This window comes from Canis lupus, chromosome 20 (assembly GCF_011100685.1).
Source record: "Canis lupus familiaris isolate Mischka breed German Shepherd chromosome 20, alternate assembly UU_Cfam_GSD_1.0, whole genome shotgun sequence".
Taxonomy (NCBI): Eukaryota; Metazoa; Chordata; class Mammalia; order Carnivora; family Canidae; genus Canis; species Canis lupus.
This window is the reverse complement of record NC_049241.1, coordinates 3,718,203-3,742,318: the sequence shown is the minus strand read 5'-3', so window position 1 is coordinate 3,742,318 and position 24,116 is coordinate 3,718,203. Positions and strand designations below refer to the sequence as shown.

The 24,116-nt window shown below is 49.9% G+C and overlaps 1 protein-coding gene across 1 annotated transcript in view; it reads left to right on the top strand.

Annotated features, from left to right (window-relative positions):
* NUP210 (nucleoporin 210) overlaps positions 1-24,116 on the top strand; it is a 105,285-nt gene that overhangs the window by 27,705 nt on the left and 53,464 nt on the right. Inside the window, exons 6-15 of the mRNA XM_038565516.1 lie at positions 243-393; positions 2,149-2,281; positions 7,126-7,284; positions 7,860-7,928; positions 9,549-9,655; positions 10,678-10,818; positions 11,717-11,854; positions 12,801-12,956; positions 14,840-15,038; positions 19,675-19,820. Of these exons, the coding sequence (XP_038421444.1) occupies positions 243-393; positions 2,149-2,281; positions 7,126-7,284; positions 7,860-7,928; positions 9,549-9,655; positions 10,678-10,818; positions 11,717-11,854; positions 12,801-12,956; positions 14,840-15,038; positions 19,675-19,820 (1,399 nt within the window). The remainder of the gene's footprint in view (positions 1-242; positions 394-2,148; positions 2,282-7,125; positions 7,285-7,859; positions 7,929-9,548; positions 9,656-10,677; positions 10,819-11,716; positions 11,855-12,800; positions 12,957-14,839; positions 15,039-19,674; positions 19,821-24,116) is intronic.

Genomic DNA, 24,116 nt, shown 5'->3' with positions numbered 1-24,116 from the left:
AGGCACAGTGCCAGTCTCATGCAGACTAAGGCCTGGGCCAGGGCCAAGAATCTGCATTTTTCATGAAGAGGTTGGCAATTCTGATGTAGGAAGAAGTTTCAGGGACACATTTCTGAGCAGCACTGGGTAGGGCACCACCACTTATTTCAGCGTCTGGCCCCTACTAGGAGGTGCCAGTAGACAGTGAATCTGTTAGGGTCTTTGCTTCCCCAATCAGGTCTGATGACACTTTCCTTTTCCAGAATTCTCACGTTCTTGGAGTCTACATACATCCCTCCTTCCTACATCTCAGAGATGGAGAAGGTGGCCAAGCAGGGGGACACCATCCTGGTGTCTGGGATGAAGACTGGGAGCTCCAAGCTCAAGGCACGCATCCAGGAGGCCGTCTACAAGGTGGGACCCTTGGGCCCGGGAAGTGCTGGGCTTCCTGGGGGTGGCACCAGGCTGCCTGTTCCCGCTCACGCCTGTGCACACATTTAGGAGTGGAAATGAGTTGCTCTACTGTGAAAGTTTCACAGTTCATGAAATGGGAATTTCAAGGTGTGATTCCATATTTCTGTTTGTTGGGTTTGGTGTGTGGGGACCACAGCTTTTGAGAGAGGTAGTTGGAGGCCAGAGTACACCACCTCCAGAGTCACAAAGGAGTTGATGTGTTGTCACTTTTGAGGGAGGTCTAGGAGCAATGGGATGTTTATTAACTAGCTGATTTTCAGCAAATACTCTCCTGTCCCAGTGTAGGGATGCATCCAAGCATTTGGGGCTCTGAAAACACTGGGGATTTCCTGGTGTCCTCCACACTGTCTCTGAGCCCCATTTCGAGCCCTGAGACTGGTAGTCCTAGCTGTACAGGGCTCAAGCTCCTTACCTCACTGTACCCCAAATTACCCTGGCCTCACTAGCACCTGCATGTTGTGGGCACACGTCTGCCCTGCCCCTGCCTCCTTTGAACTACAACCGTGAGATCTTCCTTTTGTTTGCCTGGTTCCTAGAGCTCATGCAGGAACAGTGCAGCACTCCATCTGCCCATTGAATTTCTAAAGTGACAGATGAGAGAACTCCTTCTGATTCACTCTTTAGTGGTTTAGCTAGTAGGCCGGGGGTCCTGGAGGCTTTTAGAAGTGCGGGACATGCCATATTACAGGGGTTAGTCCTGTAGCACCCTGCAGTTAGTGTTTGGAGATCATTTGCCTCTTTTTATTCTGGGCCCCGAGCCCAGCCCGTCCACCTCTGTCCTGCCAGTTACCTGTGTGCTTCCCCCTGCCGTGCTGGGCCACAGAGCTGGGCCCCAGGGCTGCTTTTTTCTCTTTGGATGAGTCAAAGACATATTTAACTTACTAGTAAGTGAGGAAACCTTTAAGACATTACAGCTGCAGCAGAGGAGAACCCCAAGAATTTAGGAATTCTTGAAGCAGAACTGGTCAATATCCACAGGACAACAATTGACTGCACCTCCACCCGAGATGATGTATTTGCATTTCTGTGGATAAGAATCATTTCCTTTGCCAAGTTTTCTCCAATTTGAAGAGTTGCCAGGTGGGGGCCCATGTAGACTCTGGTAACCCGAGGGGTGCGCTGGACTCCAGACTGGTGGTCTTTCTCCCATTTCAAGTCTCCCATGTCTTTTCTTGATGAGGAGGTCATGGCATTGGGGGGCTGGCCAGGGGGGTGCTGAGCACTCATCAAGGACATACATCTCTCCCCTTCTCAGGTTTGCCCTGGCCTTTGGGCTTTTGTGGGCGGCACCCCTGAGCCCCTGGTGGCCATAGTATCCATGGATACCACTCCTCACTTTTCCAGTGGTTTAACTATTATGATTGTATGTTGAGCTGTAATGTGCATAATGTAAAGTGATGTGCTCCATAGGGTTTGGCAGTAGCCACTAAACATGTGTCTAGTATATGCACAGGATTCCCCTGGGGCTTTGGGGGTCTGAAGGTATGGGGCTATGAGCATTGCCTTGTTTTTTCACCCCTAACGTCTCTGTCCCCACATAACAATCCTGAGAAGTTCTAGATTCTTTATCTTGACCACACTACTCGCTGTTCCCCAACCCCACCTCACTGTGATCAAGAGTCAGATGCTTAACTGACTGCACCACCCAAGCACAACACTCCCCCTCACTTTTTCTATCCTCCTCTTTCTTCCAAGCATGTGCGCCCTGCGGAGGTCAGGCTGCTGATTTTGGAGAACATCCTTCTGAACCCAGCTTACGACGTTTACCTGATGATGGGGACCTCCATTCGCTACAAGGTGCAGAAGATCAGGCAAGGGAAGATTACAGGTGGGTCATGAATTCAGCATGGTAATCATGGCAGAGGCTCCCCTTTTTATGGTAAAATACACATAATAAAGTTTACCATTTTAACCATTTTTAAGTGCACAGTTCAGTGGCATCAAACATACTCACATTGTGGTGCAATCATCGCCACCTTGGCTATCTGGAGCTTTGTCATCTTCCCAGAATTGAAACTGTTTCCATGGATCACTTGCTCCCCAGCCCCCTCCCCCAGCCCCTGGCAGCTACCATCCTACCTTCTGTCTCTATGGATTTGACTTCTGTCTCTATGGATTTTGACTCTATGGATTTGACTTCTGTAGGGATCTCAAAGAAGAGGAATCCACCATATTTATCATTCTGTGACTGGCTGATTTCACTTACCCATAATGCCCTCAAGGCTCATCCTTGTTGTAGTATGTGTCAGAATTTCCTTCCTTTTTAAGGATGAATAGTATTCCACTATGTATATTAATGTTTTGTGACCAGAACACAAGATGTCAAGGGTCTCAGGTACAGGAGTATCACCTGTCCAAGGGCTTTGACATGTATTCAGGCAGGTGCCGCCCCCAGGTTGGAGGGTCACTCTGTCTGTGATGCAGGGTGTTGTTTAAGAAGCACATACATGCTTCAGTATCCAAGAAACTCGGATTTTGTTGTATAGATGGGGTCCTCTCAGGTCCGTGTCACCTGAGAGCAGTGGATCTGGTCAGAAGTTACAGTGTGGCAGAGGAGTCTGCCCCTCAGGCCATGGAAGCTGAGAATGGGCCCCTTCTGGGCAGGAAGCAGGGCAGGGCCTCTTGGTCAGAGATCTGAGAGCTGTGCCCCAACCAGGGAAGGCAGTCACCATGGTAAGGGTGGGTGATTTAACGGAGAGGTCTTGAGAGCTCACCCTGAGTTAGTTCAGGTGTCATAGTCCAGAGGAATGACACATCTCAAGGGACCCAGAAAACTTTGGGTTGAGTCACTGACCCTCCATAGATGTCAAAGAGTAGAGCACACAAAAGATGCCCCAGGGCCAGGCATAGGAATGTTGCCTCCCTTTTATCAGTAGGGAAATGAGATAGAAAGTTTGTTCAAAAATGAATACACAGCAAAGGTCTACCATGGACAAGTCATACAGATGGAAACTCTGTCCATTTGTTTTAGATGGATTGGGCTCATTTTCTTTTAATTGAGATATAATTCACATCACTGTTGTTTTAAGCAAGGTGACTAAGCAGGGAAGTCAGGAGTGATGGCCTTACAGGGATGTGAATTTCAGCTGCTGTCTGTCTCACATGGCATCCCTCTTTGGCTCAGAGAATTCTAGTGAGAGGCCAGCCACCTGGACTTATTAACATGCAGATCATTGTAACCCCAAATTTATTCTCTTTCTAAGTTTTCTTTCCTTAAACATGTGATTTTCTTCTTTTCTTCCATATCTTTATTTCCCTTCTGGCTGCCTCCCTTTATTGAGTGGCTGGCTGGTTTTCTTTCTTTTCTTTCTTTCTTTCTTTCTTTCTTTCTTTCTTTCTTTCTTTCTTTCTTTCTTTCTTTCTTTCTTTCTTTCTTTCTTTCTTTCTTTTCTTTCTTTCTTTCCTTTCTAGATTTTGTTTATTCGTGAGAGACAGAGAGAGGCAGAGACATAGGCAGAGGGAGAAGCAGGCTCCCCTCAGTGAGTCTGATGCAGGACTGGATCCTTGGGACCCTGGGATCACGCCCTGAGCCAAAGGCAGATGCTCAGCCACTGAGCCACCTACATGCCCCAGGTGGCTTGCTTTCTTCCAAGCCCATTTATTGAGCACCTACTTGGTGCCATAGTCTGCTGGGTGCTGCATATGCTGCCTGGGTTCCTAGAGCACACAGCCCAGTAGTCAATCTGGTGATTACTCTGCAAACTTCTTACAGGTGGGAGCGGTGAGGGAGAGAGGGGCCCTTGGAACTTATAACAGGGGTATGTGTGCTCTTAATGCAGGGCAGTGTTTCCGGAGTAGGGGCAGGGCACAGATCTCCCCCCTCAGTCCTCAATCCCGTTCGTGTTTGTACTGTTTGCAGATAGCTGGCATAGGAACCAAATTATCAGGCAGTACAAAGTGTGGGAAGGCCATGCTGATTGAGGGAATTGGTGTCTGAAAGAACTTGAGAAGCGGAACGGTGGAAGTGGCAGAGAGAAAATGCATAGGGGCAGGGAGAAACACCTGTATAGGCTGGTGTCGGTGACCCAGGTATCAAAGGGTCTTGGAACCCAGCACACCCTTGAGCCATGGCTGCCCAGAACTAGCTCACATGGGCTGTGTGAGCAGGGGCTAGAGCCAGAGGCAGGGGAGTGAGCTCCTCATCCTCCTGTACTCAGATCCACCTCTCCAGGAGCTCCATGGTCATCCCTGGAGCCTACTTGGAGTGGGGTAGGGGCATTAGAAGCACATCTGAAGGGTCAGCCAGGGTTGGGAGGATCACAGAGCCTGTCTCCTGGAGGCATGTGGGCCTCCTGGCTTACGGAAGGGCAGCCTTGGGGATGGCCCTGTACCCTCTGCAGATGGCAGATGGGCTGTTCTGGTGCCCCAAGAACAGCCTTCCTATTTTTACAGATAGACAGTGACCCTTAGCATCTGCAAAGCCTTCGGTATTCAGTTCCTCTTACAAGTAGTGAGTTCTGCATTATAAGAGGTATTTCAGGAGTCCAATGTCCCCCCCTTATTTTCATTGTCTTAGGATTTTGTAATTATCTTGTGCAAGATCTTTTGAGAATTGTATATTCATTTCCCAAAATGGCCTATTCATTTGGAGAACTTTAAATAAGGGAGGAAGCTAGAATTTCATGAAGCAGTGTAAAGTACTACTTTATTGAGCAATGGCATTATTTTATTATGGCATGGATCTTCCATGCACTGCTGCCATATTATGAACACAGCCCAGCTTGGCTGGGCTTCCACTATGTAGAGGACAAGGAAATGGTCTGTGTATACACTAGGGATTCTCAGTTCCAGCGTGCACTGGAATCACCCAGAGGGCCTGTTCAAACCCAGAGCACTGGGCCCAGAGTTAGGTTCAGCAGCTCTGGGGTGGGCCCAGTCATTTGTAGTTGGCAGGTGTCACTGATGGTCCAGGGCCCACACTTTGAGAACCTGCTGCTCCAGGGCAAATTTTTGGAGACTTACTACAACACACAAAAGACACCCTAACACAGGAAGTGGACCGGTTGCCTTCCTTTTTGAGTTCCCATCAGAAATCTTGGGAATTCTTTTTTTTTTTTTTTTTTTTTAATTTTTTTTTTTTTTTATTTATTATTTATGATAGTCACAGAGAGAGAGAGAGAGAGGCAGAGACATAGGCAGAGGGAGAAGCAGGCTCCATGCACCGGGAGCCCGACGTGGGATTCGATCCTGGGTCTCCAGGATCGCGCCCTGGGCCAAAGGCAGGCGCCAAACCGCTGCGCCACCCAGGGATCCCAGAATTCTTGGGAATTCTGAAATTCCTCCTGGCCCTTATGCTGGATGCCTCCTGTGGCATCCTGAGCTGGGACCAGAGAGGAATGGTGAGGAGGGGTGCTGTCTGTGCCTCTTGGTGTTCTCTCTTCTTTCTCTTGCTGGGGTGCAGGGACATGGCCACCACACCTGCAGGCTCTGTGAGCAGGTGGCTTGGTAGGAAATTTGACAGACCAGGAGGGGTCATGTAACAGTACATCTGAAACTAATGATGCATTGTATGTTGGTTTGTTGAATTTAAATTAAAAAATAATAAAGAGGGACACCTGGGTGGCTCAGCGGTTGAGCATCTGCTTTTGGTCCAGGATGTGATCCTGGGGTCCTAGGATCGAGTCCTACATTGGGCTCCCTGCAGGGAGCCTGCTTCTCCCTCTGCCTGGGTCTCTGCCTCTCTCTGTGTGTCTCTCATGAATAAATAAATAAAATCTTTAAAAGAAAAAAATAATAAACAACAGTACTCCTGCTCTCTTTGGCTTGAATCCCAGCTCTGCCACTCCCCACTATAGGACCTCCAACGGACTTCTTGTCCCAGTTTCCACAGCACCACCACCTTGAAGGCATGGGCATCAGCAGTACCCGTTTCAAGGGTGGTTGTAGGATAAAATGAGGGTGATGTTCACATAAAACACCAGTCACAGTCTTGCCACGTCTTAATTTTGTGGTCAGCGATAGCCATTTATATCAAAAGCATCCGTGATCATTACCCCTAGGGTGTAGAAGATTGACGCAGAAGTGGTGGGTTTTGTAGGACCCATTATTTCCTGGGGAAATCGTTTTTCATGCTGGCCCAGATTGAGTGACTTCAACATGACACAGCAGAGAAACATTGATGGATGGTGAGGATAGCAACAGAGAAAATTCTTTGCAAATCCTAGACTGAGCTCCCCAAACTCGGTTGGGAAGCCATGGATTGGCGCTCTTTTGGAACCCCCCAGAGGCTTTATGGCTCCAGTGAGCCCCATCCTGGGCCCCTTAGTGCAGCAGCAGAATTCACTGAACTCCTGTATTCTGCAGGTAGTCTGCAATTGGTATCAGAGGCTGTGCTTAATTAAAAAAAAAAAAAAAAGTAGTTTATGGCAATCACTAAAAAAACTGATTGCTTCTGAAAATTCATGGAGAGTGTCAGTTTTGTCCACAGGCATGGAGAATATGTTAAATTTTAAAGTGTTGAGAAAATTGTAACACTGTATGTTAACTATACTGGAATTTTTAAAAAGTGTTGAAGCTTGGCAAAAAAAAAAAAAAAAAGAAAAGAAAAATCAAGCAGTAGTACTCATAGCTGGGTCCAGGGGTTTGGAGTGGGACAGGCATACTGGTTTCTAATGTTTCCTCTCTTTGCTCTTGTCTCCCCAACTTTGTGCCTTTTTGGTTCTGGGTGGCTAGAGCTGTCAATGCCTTCCGAGCAGTATGAGCTCCAGCTTCAGAACAGCATCACGGGCCCTGAGGGAGATGCGGGCCGGCCCGTGGCTGTGTTGGACCAGGACACGTCGATGGTCACCGCAGTGCAGCTGGGACAGAGCAGCCTGGTTCTCAGCCACAGGAGTATCCTTTGCCCCCGGCCGAATCTGCAAGTACATATGGGTGTCCTGTGCAGGAGATCTGCTGTTTGGAAGTCATTTTTTCTTCCTGAAAGCTTGGCGAGGCTAAAAATAACCCTGTTTTCCCTCAAGGTCTGAAAATCAGAAAGAACCAAAATAGCAACGTGGCTGTATGGAATCACTTACCTCTGTGGAGAGGCTCCGGGATGGGAAGTGGTGGCAGGAGCAGAGCTTCACTCCTCTCTCCTCACTCCTCGCCTCCAGAACCTTCTCTGGCATGACCATCCTCATCCGAGGGGCCTGGCCAAGGCTCTTTTCCCTGTGGGTTGTCTGTCCTAGACTTATTCGTGCAATTTCCAGTGTCCCTTGGAGAGATCCTCCTCTGCTAGTGTAGGAAGAGTGGCGTGGCCTCTGATTCTGGAACTCGGCTTCATTGTACTTGGCCTCAGGCAAGGGGGTTTTCATCCTCTCTCCTGCACCTGTGATGTCTTGATGGTAATCAAGCCATCCAAACCAAGCTGAATGCTGCCAGCTGGTCTGTTTTCCTTCTTCTGTTTTGTTCCTTAAGTGAGAATTCAGGTATCCGCATGCAGGGTGCTTCCAGGTTACCCAACAGCACCATCTACGTGGTTGAACCTGGATACCTGGGTGAGTTTGGTCATCATGTGTCCTCCTGGATGTTATTTATAGGAGTTAAAACTATCTTAAGACTGTTAAAACGATTTACAGGAGTTAAACAAAATGAATAGAGGCAACAGCTCCCCAGAAAATGCTTCACACTGGCCTGCTCGGCCAGTTCTCGCCAGGGCTGCTCCCCAGTCCTTCCCGTATGATGTACAGAAAAAGCAGAGGGCAGGCCAGGGTCAGGGTGGGGGAACAGCTCCAGAGGGGGAGAACGAGACACTCATCGAAGTCTCAGTGGAGAGGAAGGGGAGGCTGTTGACCAAGAGAGGAGGGGAAGAGTCTGCAGTCATGGAGGACCTGTGTGGGCAGAGCCAGGGCTCGAGAGCTGCTGGAACTGATGCTGCTTGGGAGATACCCAGGACATACGTGTCGCCCCAGGTCATAGAGGCCATGCTCCCTTTGAGTTTCCTTATGAGTTGACTCACCTGTTGAGCATACTGAATTGGTTTGGGCGAGAGAACATTTGACCGACATGCAGCAAAGTCCCTTAAGTCCTCTTGTTAGCTGCCAGGTGAGCTTGCTGTTTGGGGCAGACCTGAGTTGACAATGTAGCAACACCAGGCAGGGTAGCCCTGTGGGCGTTAGGAGCTTCATTTATTCAGAAAGACTTTCTTGCTACCTTTTCTTCTGTCTGGCCTAGGCTGGGCCCTGCCCTAAGGAAGGAAGCTTAGGTCCTTGTGCTTGGTTTTGCCAGGAGAAAGCAGGGTAAACAGATGGTGATGGGACAGTGGTAAAGGTGAATGCAGAAGAAAGGCTTCTGGGAGATGATATTTGAGGCAGGTGTTTCACTGAAGTTGCTCCTTTGTAGGTAGGTCAGCCTGGCAGAGGTAACAGCTTGGCAAGGCTGTGGTGAGAAAGCACATGGCCTCACGGGGCTCAGCGAGCACCTGGTGCGGCATTGTGTGGGAGCACAGCCAGAGGCTCAGGAGGGAGGGCCGCACACACGGGTAGAATGCTCAGTGCCAAGACCTACTGTGGACTCAGAGCATTAGTGACTATAGATTCAGCGTGTAGACCTACTGTGGATTCAGAGGGTAGACTCACTGGATTCAGATGTAGATTCACTGTGGATTCAGATAGAGACTTACTGGATTTGGAGCACAGACTCCCTGGATTTGGAGCACAAACTCATTGTGGATTCAGAGTGTAGACCCACTGTGGATTCAGATGTAGATTCACTGTGGACTTAGAGTGTAGACTCTGTACTGTGGACTCAGAGGGTAGACCCATTGTGGACTCAGCAGAGACTCACTGTGCATTCTGAGTGCAGACCTATTGTGGATTCAGAGTCTAGACCTCTAGACCTTCAGTGGACAGGTTCAAGTCTGAATGAGCCCTTGAGCGGTCAGTGTGGGAATATGCTCAGGATGGTGCTGGGGAAGCCGAGAGCTCACCTCAGGTTCTGCGGGCTCAGGGCTGATGGTGGGCAGTAGCTCTCACCGTGATGAGCAGCTGTTCTTTCTCCTTGGAGGAGTGCAGGCGGGCACGGTGGAGTCCTACAGGTGTGCCTGCTACCATTCTCTTCCTCAGCGGTACGCCCCTGTGGCCTAAGAGGTCAGGTTTTGTTGCTTGCCTGTTTTGTAGGGTTCACAGTCCACCCTGGTGACAGGTGGGTGCTGGAGACGGGCCGCCTGTACGAAATCACCATTGAGGTGCTTGACAAGTCCGGCAACAAGGTCTACCTGTCAGACGTGAGTGCCTGCCTTGGGTTCTGGTGGGGTGTCAGTGTGGAATTTATTTCCTGGAGCAGCCCCCAAAGCTGTGGGGCCCCCATGCAGGCAAGCCAAGTCACTCATTCCTGGTGGTGCTGCAGGGTCCCTGGGAGACAGCACTGTGACATCCCTGGGGCCTCTCAAGACTTTGTGAACCTGCGAGTCTGCACCCCCAGCCCTATCCCTGCAGGGCCAGAGTGGGGAGAGGAGGCCGCAGGCAGCACTGTTCAAGGAGGCAGTGATGGGGGAGCAGCACCCACCAGCTGCCTTCCTGCTCCCTTGTCATTAGCCTGAGGCTTCATGGTGCTGAGAATCCATCTCTTCCTGCTCTACAGAGGATCAGGACACTTCCTGGCCTTTCCCTGCAGGGCCAGGAATACCTAGAACTCTGTCCGGAAGTCCCAGATGACCTAGGCCAATCCTAGTTAGCTCTCTGGCTCTAGAAAGGAACGGCAGACGTTGGCAGAGGGAGGGGAGTCTCAGCATGTTTTGACCCTTCATGAGAGGTTTCCAGGATCATCATCAGTTTGAACATCTGGAACCTTACTAGTGGCATTGAGGTTTTAGAGGGAGGTAAAGGTCCCGTTGGGCAGCATAGCAGGTCATTGTTTTCCTTATGTTTTTGAACAGAGACTAATTGATCACCATTTTGGGGGAGCGGGGAAGCTCTCACAGATACTGATGACCTTTTCTTGTGTTTGGTGCTTTCCTCGTTGGGATCTCAGGGTCTGAGAATGCCAACGACAGTAGGCTTTGGGTTCCTGTCAGCACCACATGGGTGATCACAGCAGGAGCGCTAGGTCATCAGGCCGTGCAGGGAGGAGACAAAGGCCAGAGTGGTCAGAGTTCAGTTCTAGGACTTTGTCTAACTCGTCTACTGGTTTTGGAAGCCTCTGGCCTGGCCTGGCTGCTCTTTGTGGGTCACGTTGCTCCTTTCCTGCATTCTGACTTCCTGACTCATCCCAGAAACACCTCTCTCTCCCATCTTGCATCTCTTCCAGAATATTCGCATTGAAACCGTGCTGCCTCCTGAGTTCTTTGAGGTGCTCGCTTCTTCCCAGAATGGGTCATACCATCATGTCAGGGCAACAAAGAAGGGCCAGACAGCTATCGAGGCAGCCTTCACCTCTGTGGTGGACCAGGCAAGTTGGCAGCTTGCTCTCTCTGCCCCCCGTGCCCTTCCAGGCTGAACATGAGCTCCGGAGAGTCGGGGGCCCCAAGTTCAGCCTGGCCCGCTGCTCTCATGGGCACTGTGGGGGTTGCCTCCTATCTGGGCTCACAGGGTGGGCCGGACATCTGGGTGTCCGGTGGCAAGGCTTTGGGCTTTCCCTGTCTCCTGTGTTCACATGGCATGCCCCTCTTCCTTTACCCTTTGGCAGCCTCTGTAAAGGTGAGCCTGCCCTCCTGGAATTGGGGCAGAAACCCTGTTGGGGAGACAGTGTTGGGCCAATGTGTCTAGCTGTGTGGCTTTTAGGAGCCATGAGCGTCCCTTTGGCTGTTTTAGCTACTAGCGTCCTTCAGAGTCTTTTCGCTTTCCCGCTTTATTTAAAAGACCAGTTCTAGGTGTGAGCAGTTTTTAACTGATAGGAGCATTGGCATGGGCGTTCTCATCCTCCCACCCTGCACAAAACCTGTCCCGGACCTGTAGGGGGCAGCAGAAAGAATGGCCTGCGGGTCAGGCAGCAGTTCCTACCAGTCAGTCACTTCAGCTCTGGGGGCTTTGGGCAAGTGGCTATAGGGCCCTACATGCCTCAGTTTCCCCAGCTGTGAAGTGGGATACCCACATCACCCCATCTGGGGTGCTGTGAGGATGAAGTCAAGCAGCATTTACTTGAGTGACTATTACAGAGCCATGGAACGCTGTCTCCATGGAGACTGAGAAGGCTGCAGGGTATCTAGCATCTTCCTTCCTGCTCCCTGACAATCACAGAATCTCTCTGTGACCTGATCTCCAGGGAGGGGCGGGGGGCCTGCTCGACTGGGAAAACTTCTGATGACCTGGTTGTCATGGTGACATGCAGCATCCTCACCCCCTTGTAGGACGGAGGGGTCCACACATTACAGGTGCCTGTGTGGAACCAGCAGGAGGTAGAAATTCACATCCCCATAACCCTCTATCCAAGCATTTTGACGTTTCCGTGGCAACCAAAGACCGGCGCCTATCAGTACACGATAAAGGTAACTGTGACACCCCACATCTGGGTGCATTCCTTTGGGTGTTTCCATGGGTTTGGGGCTTTTCACCTACTCTGTTCCTTTTAATATTACTTTCTAGTGATTGGAGAGAATTTAAAATTGGAGTTTTATGCTTTTTATATTTTCTGGGGTTTGTATCACAGCATTATATTTTGGTAATCAGAAAAAAAAAAAAAAACCAACCCTGAAAAACAGAAAAAGAAAGCATAATAAAGAAAACCTAGAACAGATTTAACTTTTGCCTTCATTTTTTTTGTAAAAAAAAAAAAAAAAATAAGTGGTTTCCTAAAAGCAGTAGAACTACCCCTGGAGAAAAAAAATGTGAGATTTGAGGGAAGAATATCTCTAGCTCTGTCTCCAATATTCCCCTTGCCCACCTGGCCGTGGTTGGCAGGGGCTGACTCCCATGGGGGCTTGAGCCCCTGTGGCCAATCATGTCCCCATCAGTCCCCGCTGCCTCCCTGGCAGTGATGACTGTCACGGGACCTGCTGCCTGTTCACTCAGGTGTGTCCCCTCCTCGGCCTCTCTTGGGCTCTGGGGTGGTAGCCCTGGCTTGGGGAAGCCTCTGGACTGTCTCTGCTTCATGGTGGATGACTAGGGGCGGCAGGGGTGCATGCCCGGAGGGAGCTTCTTGCACCTGGGTGTATGGCCCTTTCCAGTGTAGGTTCTCCCGGGTCTGGGGCCACTGCTGGGGTCATGTGCATATGTGTGTGTCAGCCACAAGGCCCCCAGAATCTGGGGAACAGAAACAAGGCAGGGTGGAGAGAATGAGGTGGGGAGGGGGCCTCCAACCAGATGTCAGCCTGACAGCCATGGTCTTCCGTGGGGTCTGACCATGCGAGCCAGAGAGTGAGTGTGAATGTGTGATGGAAAGAGACAGCCAGAGAGACCAGGCAGGTGGGCTGACACGATGGTTTTCCTCTCCAGGCCCACGGTGGGAGTGGGAACTTCAGCTGGTCTTCGTCGAGCTACGTGGTTGCCACAGTCACTGTCAAGGGTATGATGACCACAGGCAGTGACACTGGACTCAGTGTGATCCAGGCACATGACGTGCAGAACCCACTGCACTTCGGAGAGATGAAGGTGAGGTCTCAGGGGCCTGGAGGCTCAGGATGGCGGTCTCTAGCCACCTCCTCTCATCCAGCCCTCAGGCTTAAGCACTTCGGCCCTCAGTCTTATATTTGGTGTTGGTGGTGGGCAGGAGTGTGAGGGTCAGGCCCTAGCCCTGCCCTTGAGGAGCGCACGTCACAGCCAAGAATGGGACCAGAAGGGCCAGGGTCAGCATAGTTGGAATTTTCTGGAAGGAGGGTCAGGGAACACAGAACACATGAGATCCTCAAAGGAGTCATTCTAGAAAACTCAGACCTGAGAGGTATGAATCTCCACATCGGAAGGGCCACTGAATGTTGGTGAATTCACAGTGAAAGGGAGACCCCAGACTCTGTGAGGCCTGGCTCTGACTCCTTTCCTTTCCCTGTACTGGGTTCCCTTCATCTGGCTCTTGACCCCAGGTGATGCGGGACTGACTCACTAAGCACAGGCCTGGGGTGGAGTGGTCACCTGTGGCTGAGCCTCTGCCAGCCTACCTCAGCCTCCTGACTTCCTGACCCTGACCTCAGCCTGCCTTTGCTACTTCATTCAGGGCAGAAGTCAAAACGCCATATGCAGTGTATCTAGTCCTGACCTGCTCTTATATTATTTGGGACATGGAGGGACAGGTTATTCTAGTCTTTTTTTTTTTTTTTTTTTTAAGATTTTATTTATTTATTCATGAGAAACAGAAAGACAAGAGAAGTAGAGACACCAGCAGAAGGAGAAGCAGGCTCCATGCAGGAGGCCGACGCGGGACTTGATCCCAGGTCTCCAGGATCACACCCTGGGCTGGAGGCAGCGCTAAACCACTGAGCTACCCGGGCTGCCCTATTCTAGTCTTTTTATTTGGATCTGCATAGACACACACACACACACACACACACACACACACATGCATGCACACCCCTGTCTAAAGATTGATCTCATTCTCATATAAAAGAGTCATGAATGAGACCCTGTAGCTACAGCATAACTGTCAAATATGTGGACTGTGACCACCTTGCTCCCCCTCAAGCTTCTTTATCTCATTAAATGCGCTACCTCTCACCCAGCTGCTCAGCCAGAAGTCTGAGGACCGTTCCTTGAGAGACAGTGTGTGTAACAGTTAGAGCTTGGTTTCTGGAGCCAGGCTGCCCAGTCCAGACCCCATTGTGCTTGGGCAAGTCCCTTCACCTCCTGTGCTAGGTTCTTCATCATGTAGAGATTATGTAGAAGAATCTGCTTAACAAATAGGCTGAGGGGATTGAATTTAGAAATGTTTTTAGAACAGAACCTGGAGGGCAGCCCAGGTGGCTCAGCAGTTTAGCGCTGCCTTCGGCCCAGGGCGTGATCCTGGAGACCCGGGATCGAGTCCCACGTCAGGCTCCCTGTGTGGAGCCTGTTTCTCCTTCTGCCTCTCACTCTCTCTCTGTATGTCTCTCATGAATAAATAGATAGAATCTTTAAAAAAAAAAAAAGAACAGAATCTGGAGTGTGGAAAGTTTTGTTTTATAGAAGTGTTAGCTGTAGGTGATGACGCCTCTCATGCCGTCCTGTGGCCTTTATATTCCTCCAGCATGCTGAGCTAGCACATGCCTCAGGACCTTTGCACAGACTGTCTCCTCTTCCCACAACACTTCTTCCCCATGCTTCTGTCTGGCTGCCTCTGACATGCCTCTCAGGTCAGAGCTCCTACCTCACCTTATCAGAGGGGCCTTCCCTGACAGCTCTGTCACTGAAATCTTTCCTGTCTCCAGCACACATGTTCCCCAGGCTCAGTCTCCTCACTGATATGTCCTCAGTGCCTAGTGCACGGCATCTCTTAGTAAATACTACTGCAGGCCCTTCGTCACCTGTGGAGCCTGATGACCCCAGTCCATGCCCTTGCCCTCCAGGTATATGTGATTGAGCCCAGCAGCATGGAGTTTGCCCCGTGCCAGGTGGAGGCACGTGTGGGCCAGACCTTGGAGCTGCCCCTGAGGATCAATGGCCTCATCCCTGGCGGGGCCAACGAAGTGGTCACCCTGAGTGACTGCTCCCATTTTGACTTGGCGATTGAGGTGGAGAACCAGGGTGTGTTCCAGCCGCTCCCAGGTAAGCCAGCATTGATGAGCGGGTGCCAGATGGTGGGTCAGGCCAGACCACCTATGTTCTCAATGTGGGCTGCCCCAGATTTCCTAAATGGAGGTCTTGAGCAGCGGTGGAGTGGGGGTGGGGTTTGGAGTGGGGGGGGGGGGTCACAGCCTAAAGAATGGTATCTGTCCCCTTGTCCACCATTAGCAATGGTCTGGTCTGGCTGGCTCTTGTGCATCATGTGACCTGTCCCTGGGCCTTCAGAGCCTCAGGTTCCACATCTCTAAAATGAGCATCATCCTAAATAGAATTGCATGTCCTAGTGCCCACGACAGTGTCCAGAATGTAGTAGATGCTCAGAATACCCTGTCGATAGGGATCTTGGCTAGTGACAGGATCCTGACACCTTGGTGGCATGCAAGGTCTGACCCCCCGAGCAGTCGAAGCCATGCACACTGATCTTTCCTCTCTGGCACACCCATCAGGGTTTCAGCGGTGGTATCGGTGGTGATGATGGCAGTTAGTTCAAGGAACATCACCTTGCCAGGCGTGGAGTGAGCACTTGGTGTGCGTGACTCCTCAGACTTCTGGCAGTGGGAGGCGAAGCTGTGGTTGGGCCACGTATTATGTGAAGAGACTGGGGCTGCCTAGCTGCCCAAGGTCACACAAGGGCACGGGTGGGATGGGATAGACCCGGGTGGGTCTGACACTGTGAAACCTTTGTTCCCTGAGAAATGGTGCCTCCCAGGAGAGTCAGCCAGGGGCAGCAGGGGGATTCCTCTGTGGACCAAGAAGACCCAAGGACTGACCATCTGTTGAGGGAGGAGTAAGGTTTGGGCAGCTGGGCAGGGTTTCTGTGGTCAGGGCCCAGAGGTGGGCATATCCGTAGGACATGGGCACTTATAGTGGCCCTGGGAAGGGAACCTTTTGAATCATGAATCATGAAGGGCTTGGACTTCAGAGTCTAGGCAGTGGGGAGACACTGTTTTTTGTTGAGCAGAGACTTTGAGAAGCTCAACTGGCAAAGGTATTTGTAGGATCATCTACAATGCCAAGCAGCTTCACATGCACCTGCTGTAGCTGTGGTTACCTGTGGAGCTGTGTGAGCCTGCAGCCACACAGAAGAAGGAGGAAGTGTCTCTGAAAGCAAACCACATTCTTCCTTTCTTGGAGGGTGCTGCTGTGCTCTCTCTGACCATCCAGGAAGAACAGCTTTATGGAAATTTAAGTGTCCTCAGTGAAGCAGCCATTTAGGATGGAGGACAACATCAGTGTTGAGGGAGAGAGAGAGACCTGATGTCAAGACAGGAGCCTGCTCCCTGTGTGTCACCCCTGACAAATGTCTGAGGGAAGAGTCTGCAGGCTGTGGCCCCAGGCACTGGGTCAGTGCCCGGGAGGTTCTGGGAGTGAGGACAACATTGGGAGTTCTACAGCTATGGGTCTGAGCGTCACTTCTTCCACATACTGGCTGTGTGATGGTGGACAAGCTGCCCAACGTCTCTGAGCCTCCACTTTGTGGATAAAATGGGGATCCTAGCTCCTCACTTGCTGTGAGAGTTACAAATGAATGTCCCTCAGCCCAGTGCGGAAGCATTTTTCAAGGAGTTTGGTTCTGAAGACGGCGGCCAAGACCAAAACCCTGTGGCATCAAAATTTCCCTTAGGAAGCTCCTGAAATGTCCCTCAGTGTAGACTTGGTATGGCTTTATGAAGCCTCTGTGAAGGGTCCAGGTCATCTGAGAGGTATGTGTCTTACAACCTGTAGCCTAGTCTGGGCAGAGAGATGCTGGTGTCATGGAAACCATGTGGGACTAGAGACCAGATTGAGTGACATCTATCTGGGGCGTAGGAGGCTTAGAGGTGATCCCCACATGAGGTTTCCTTCTCTGTCTGTCTCAGTTTCATGCCCAGGTAGGGAGGATGTGTGTTGTGACCCAGGTCACGGTTCTTAGGAAGGGGCAGCCCCAGGTCCCCAGCACCATCTGGGTCAGTTTGGAACCCCACCTTCTTCCCATTGGAGTTGGCTGCTGGGACCTCATTTCCTCCTTGTCCTCCTTGAAGGCGCCCTGAAAGCCCTGTGACTGTAGGTACCACCTCTGCTGGAGCCTCAGGGCTTTGGGCTTGGCTAGAATCAGCGCCCAGGGTAGCCACACCTTGGCTCTTGCTCTGCCCTGGCCCCTTCTGGAGCCTCGGCCAGTTTTCAGCAACCTAGTCACTGAGCGTCTAATAAGCGCCATGCTCTGGGGGTTCTTGCTAACCATGAGAGTCATGGTGTTGCCCTAAGGGGCCATATATCCCTGCAAGACCCATGATTCTATGGGCAGTGTGGTGCCTGGGACAGGGTGTACCTGTGGGTGAGCGTAGGTCCCGGGAGTTCTGTCCTCAGCAGAAACGTGCAGAAGATGGGTGCCTAAACCAGTGTGGGGGCGTCTGGGAAGATAGAGGAAATGTGACTTGAACCTGAAGGATGAGAGAGAAGAGACCAGGAGTGTTCTGAGGAGTGGGAAGAGTATATGAAGAGCCAGAGACCACAGAGGGAGTGGCATGCTCCACTCCACAGTGCGAGTGGCCTCTCATTGCCAAGGCTGAGGTCACAGGATGGGGTGGGAGGCAGAGGGCATCACGCCCAGGAGGCTCCTCGGCTGTGCGTCAGAACCTTCCTCCGAGCCACGCAGAGGACCTGGCATCCTGTCTCGTCATTCAAGGCCGTGTCCAGAAAAGCATTTGCTCAGACTCTCTGAGCCCGCCTGGAAGTCAGCACGGTCCTCAGACCTAGCATTTCCATATTTGCTGTGTGTAGTTATGGCCACAAATAGGCCCGTTTGGCAGACCTGCAGTTTTCCAGAGCTGATGGGCTCTGTGTGTGGGCCCTATAGCCCACTCTTTCCGCAGTGTAGGGATTTCTGCCCAGGGCACAGCATACCCTGCTCCTTGATCGCCCCAGCCTGAAAATAACCCCAGTGCTTTTCAGCTGGTGAATGGATGAGCAAACCGTGGAACATCCTTGCAATGGAATACTCAGCAGTAAAGAGGAACCAGCTATTGATCATGCCACACCATAGATGAATTTCAAAAACATGTTGCGTGAAACCAGCCAGATGCAAAGAGCCCACTTCATTGATGTGCATTGTGAGGCAGACCAATTTACATGGAGAGAGACTGGTCATGGATGTGGGGTTTCTTTTTAGGAGATGAGATGTTCTCAAATTAGTGCTGATAGCTACAGAACCCTAGGTTAAAAGCCACTGAACTGTATGTGCCCTCTAAATGGGTGAACCTGTGGTTTGTGAGTTATAGTTCAATAAAACTATTATTTAAAAAAAACAAAACAAAATTAAACTATGCTGAAAAAAATCAGAATGCCATAGTGGTTGCTTCTAGGGAAAGGATGAGCAGGGATGGCCTGAGGAAGAACAGGAGGGAACCATGGGGGCAGGTCATGTCCTGCATCTGGGTAGAGGTTTGGGTTTCACGGGTGGATGTGTTTGTGTAAACTCATGGTGTGGTCTGTTTAAGATTTGTGTCTCTCACTCTGTAAATTTGACCTTAAGAAAACAAGAACCGAAAAAAAGAAAAAAAAAAAAAAAAAACAAGAACCGTGAGGAAATACTGAACTGCGGATAATTATGTGTGTCTAAAGCATTTAGAATGAAGTGTGCTGATGCCTGCAACTTGCTTTTAAATGCATTAAAAAATAAGATCAGCTGATGGATGGGTAGGGGGATGGATTGATACACAGTAAGAGAAATAGAGCGAAATGTTCATTGTAGAATCTAGGGGATGGGTGGGGTTTCAAAGTAAGATTTTTTTTCTAAATGAAAAAAAAAAAAAACAGTAAGATGTCATTACACTCCTTCTAGAATGGCTTTTTTAAAAATCGTGGAAAATACCAAGCATTGGCAGGGATGCCGTGCAGCTGCTAGTAGCAATATAACTTGATACATCCATTTTGGGGAAGATATTTGGCAATGATGATGAAAAGCAAATATACCCATGGTCCTGGCAGTAAGGACTAGAGGTTAACATACTGCATTTTTAGGGATACACACAACAGAAATGCCAGAATATGTCCACCCCGGAAAACACTCATGCATGTTCACAGCAGCACTGAGTCAAAGCCCCACACTGCAAACAGCCCAGATGTTTGCAGCAGCATGGGGGAGTCATTTGGTGTCTATTCACACAATGCAATCATATATACAAACATGCATAAAAGGTCTACATTGTGCAAAATAAAAGAGGGCTCTCACCACCGATATCAAGCTTAGGAGGGCAGACACAAAGGAGTTTATGCTTAGTGATTCACTATTTGTAAAATATGGAAGCCAGCAAAGTTAAGCTGGTTAGATGTCAGGTACCAGTGGTTTTCCTTTGGGGAGGGTTAGTGACCAGAAAGATATATGGGAGGTTCAGGGATACAGGTCATAGTGTTTCTTAAATCTTGGATATAGGGCATGTTCAGTTTTGCAGGTGTGGGGGGGACACTGAATTGTATGCTTATGCTAAGTGTATTTCTGGCATGGGAATTATGCTTCAAATTTTTAAGTTGAAAAAATTAGATTGCACATCCAGCCCAGAGCGAAGGATGGACTGTCAGCCTGTTGTGTTTTTCCAGGCAAAGGTAAGTTCCCAGTAACTGTTTGGCTCTCTTCTTGCAGGGAGGCTGCAGCCAGGGTCTGAACACTGCAGTGGAGTCAAGGTGAGAGCAGAGGTCCAGGGCTACACCACACTCCTTGTGAGCTACACACACGGCCACATCCACCTGAGTGCCCGGATCACCATTGCTGCCTACCTGCCTCTCAAGGTGAGCCCGGGGTCCCTGCCCTCTGAAGGGATATGAATAATTCATTTGCTCTGGCAAATTTGTATTAAAACCCCAGTTGGTCAGAATAACTAATGCTCCCTATTGTCTCCATGCTGAAGCCAGGGAAGTATGTAGAAGGAGCACAGCCTCCCTGATGGCAGTGATTGCTGGCATCCATGTGGAGGAAATGCTCTCTGCAGGGGTCAGGACAGGAGGGTTTCTGGTTCACTCCAGAGTTATCCTGCAGGGTATCATGGAACCCGAGAATGGCATGTAGTGTGGAGTTCTGGGGTCTGGGAGATGTGAGTCAGATCTGGATTCTGCTGTCTGCCTGACGTCAGGCAAGTAGCAAGTGTGGGAGGCCCCTTCGTCCATCTGTGGCCAGAGGCAGCTAAAGCCCCCGCAGCTTAGAGCTTACCGCCTTGGCTTTGAGACTGACCCCCACCCCCACCCCGCCATTTGAATCCAGATCTGACACTAACTCTGTGGCATTGGCTAATTTAATTTTCTGGGCTTCCCATTTCACTACCTGTAAAATGAAGTTAATATGATACCATAGGGTTGTGGTGAGGATTAGCTGAGCTAATGAACAAAATGGGCTTAGAACAGTGCCTGGGAGGTGGTAAGTGCTCAATAGGGTTAGTTTTTAAAAAGCAAATAAAAGAGAACCAGACCTTCCTCCAAGGGTGGTTGGGAAACTACCTCACAGCAGGATGGTCGACTTTATTTGAACCCTGCCTTTCATGAGGTGCCTGGGTGGCTCACTTGGTTAAGCAAAGCACCTGCCTTTGGATCAGGTCATGATCTCAGATTCCTGGGACCAAGTTGCACATCTGGTTCTCTGCTCAGCGGGGAGTCTGCTTCTCCCTCTGCCTCTGTTCTCTCTCTCTCTCTCTCTCTCTCTCCCCCTCCCCCTCCTCCCCTCCCTCTCTCTGTCTCTCTCAAATAAATAAATCTAAAAAAAGAGAGAGAACCTTGCCCTTTGTACAAGAGGCCCAGAGAGGGTGAGTGGGCTCCTCTTTCAGTGGAGGGTGAAAGAGTTGTCTGGGGGGGCCTCCCCACCAGCCTCCCAGGCTGGGCCAGTCAGGGCTGCATTTCCTTGACACCCAGCGGCAGACTCTAGGATAGCTCTGGTCCCCTTGGTTTGTGGCAACAGGTTTTCTTCCCCCCTCACCCATTAGAAACGGGGTCAGTTAAAGCCTTTCATCTCTGAGCCTCTAGCCCTGAGCATAGTGCCTGATACAGAGTAGATTGATTTTGTGTGTTTTCTAATTGATGCATAATTAACATGTAACATTATATTAGTTTCAGGTGTACAGTGTAATGATTCAATATTTGCATACGTTGTGAAATGGTGACTGCCGTAAATCTAGTTAACATCCGTCACCATACATAGTTACAGATCTTTTTCTGGTGATGAGAACTTTTGAGATCTACTCTCATATCAACTTTCAAAAAAGCAATACCATATTAATTCTAGTCATTGTGGTGTATATAACATCTCCACGAATTATTTATTTTATAACTGGAAGTTTGTATCTTTTGACTCTTTCACCTATTTGCTGCCACACACCCCTCTCCAGCAACCAGGCAACCACCAATCCATTCTGTGAGTTCTTTTTCTCTATTATTTTATTTTTTAAAAAGATTTTATTTATTCATGAGAGACACACAGAGAGAAGCAGAGACACAGGCAGAGGGAGAAGCAGGCTCCATGCAGGGAGTTCCCGACGTGGAACTCGATCCTGGGTCTCCAGGATCCCGCCCTGGGTTGAAGGCGGCGCTATACCGCTGAGCCACCCGGGCTGCCCTTCTCTTTTAAATTACAATGAGATCACATAGTATTTGTCTCTGTCTTACTTATTTCCCTTAGCCTACTGCTCTCAAGGTCCATTCGTGGTGTTGCAGATGGTAGGCTGTCCTTCCTTATTATGGTTGAGTAATATTCCTGCGTGTGTGTGTATCAAATCATTATCCATTCATCTGTCACTGAACACAAGTTATTTCCACATCTTGGCTATTGTAAATGATGCTACGATGAACATGGGGGTGCAAATACCTTTTTGATTAGTGTTTTCATTTCCTTTGGTTAAATACCCAGAAGTGGGTATTTTTTGAGAAGGGTTGTTTTATTTAGATTGAATGAACGGGCAAATGTGTCCAGGCTTGCCAGCCAGGGCTGAAAACCAATGTTTCCTGACCCCCACACCCCCACCCGCAAAATCTGTATCTATACCTACTCTGGACCAATCCCTGCTCTAAACCGTAGGATACTACAGTGCAAAAACCACACAGAAATCTTTGTCCTCATGAACTGACACTCTGGCAGAGACAGACAGTAATAAACCAATGCTTACCATGGGAAAAGGAGATGGTGGTAGACGGAGGATAGGAGAAGGGAGGGTGGCAGTTCAAAATTAGAAACCCAGGGTCCCCTTACTGACCAGGAAGCAGTGGCAGGGCTCAGAGAACAGGGTTCAAGAGGGTGGAAATCCCTAAGATGGCAGCATTCTCGAGAAACCCCTGCCACAGCCTTCTATGAGGTGGAGTTTCCTTAGGTCCCTGGGGAGAGCATCTTCAGAGCTCTTCCTGGGTGCTTGCCTCACATGACCAGACACCCTATTTATCTGGGGTATGTGGCTGAAGTATCCAAGGCCACCAACTGAGCTCACTATCCCAAGGTGGGATTAAGGGTGAAGATAATATAGATATGTCCCCAGTCAAGACTTCCTGACTGGACACATTATAGAAGGATATGGGTTTCTTCTTTTATCTCTTTTCCATCTTGATAACAGTTAAGATCAAGTTTGTTTACAGATAACAAAATCCAAAACAGTGGCTTAGCCAATAGAGGGTTTATTTCTCTTTCATATGAGAGCCTTCCCATGGGGCTAGTGTGGCAGCTCCATAGTGACCGGGGATCCAGGTCATCTTTCATCATTCTAGTATGTGGCTTTTATCCTCAAGTTTGCCTTATAGTCCTAATGGCTGCTGGAGCTCCAGCCATCACATCTGCATCCCATATAGCTAGAAGAAGAAGGAGCTCTCCTTTCAGCTGAGTTAGTTTCTTCTAGTAACCTTGTTAGAAATTTAAAAGAGTAGTTTCTACCTGCACCTCATTGGCCAGAACTTAATCCATTGGCCACACCTATTTTCAACAGAGGCTGGGGAGTATTTTAGCTGGACAGTTACCTACCCTAACAAATGAGAGTCCTTTCTCTAAGGACGAGAGGAGTGTGGAAACTGGGAAAGTGACTCTCAATGATTGCTTGTCCATTCATCAGTTTACTTTGCAGATCATCCCTGGGCACTTTGTTGGTACACAGTCCAGGCTGGGGAGACAGAGATGCAGGGAGAAAGCCCACTTTGTGCCCTGGGTGGCCACCGGTCTGTGGGGAAGGTGCTCAGACATGCAGTGGGCATGGTAGAAGGAATAAAGAGACGCAGGGGGCACAGACAGGTCACTGATGAACGCAGATGTCTAGAAGGAGGGCCTGGTTGCCCGAAGCTTGGCTGGTGAGGGCACTAGAAACAGCATATCTTGGGTGGCCCTAGAGGCTGTGAAGGCTCCGTGGGTCAGACCGAGGAGGTGTTTGAATGCTGGGTTAGGAGCTGGATATTTATTCTATTCTAACCTAGCAGTGGACAGCTGGTGAAGGTCAGGGAAAATCAGGTCCACATGTAAGATGGGCACTGTTCAGCCCCCCCATACACGTAACTTCCTCTATTTGGACCTTGGGAGGGCTTATGTTTGCCAGCTACCAGATTCCCTCTGCAGTCAGCACCCCAGTTACTCTTCAGCTTTTGTCTACTGTGGGGACTGGGTGTCCCTTGACCCACCTGTAGGTAACTCTCTGGGAGTCCCTAGTGCCCGGGTCTGGGACCCTGCCTGGCTGTCCATTCTCACAGTGTTAGCATGACTACACATAACAACGCCCGAGCCTCTGGGACAGCCAGGTGCAGTGGGGCCTTGACTTCTGACCACCCCGCCCTCCTCCTCCGTCTCTTTGTCCTGGAGCAGGTGTGAGTATCCCTGTGAAGGGGCATGTGGATGCCATCTGCTAGAAGCGTAGACAGTCAGTGCGAGGGGCCTCTTGATGTCTAGACTCACCTCTCTTGTTCTGCAAACCAGGATACCAAGGCCCTGAGCAGAGGTCTCACCTGAGGTGCATGGGTCCTCTCCTCTCTGGCTTTGCCTGTTCAAATATCTATGCTTTGCCATCCACTTGAGGAGGCTGTACAATTTATGACTATCCTTCATTAGCTGTGTTGATTATTAACCTTTCTTCCTGGCAC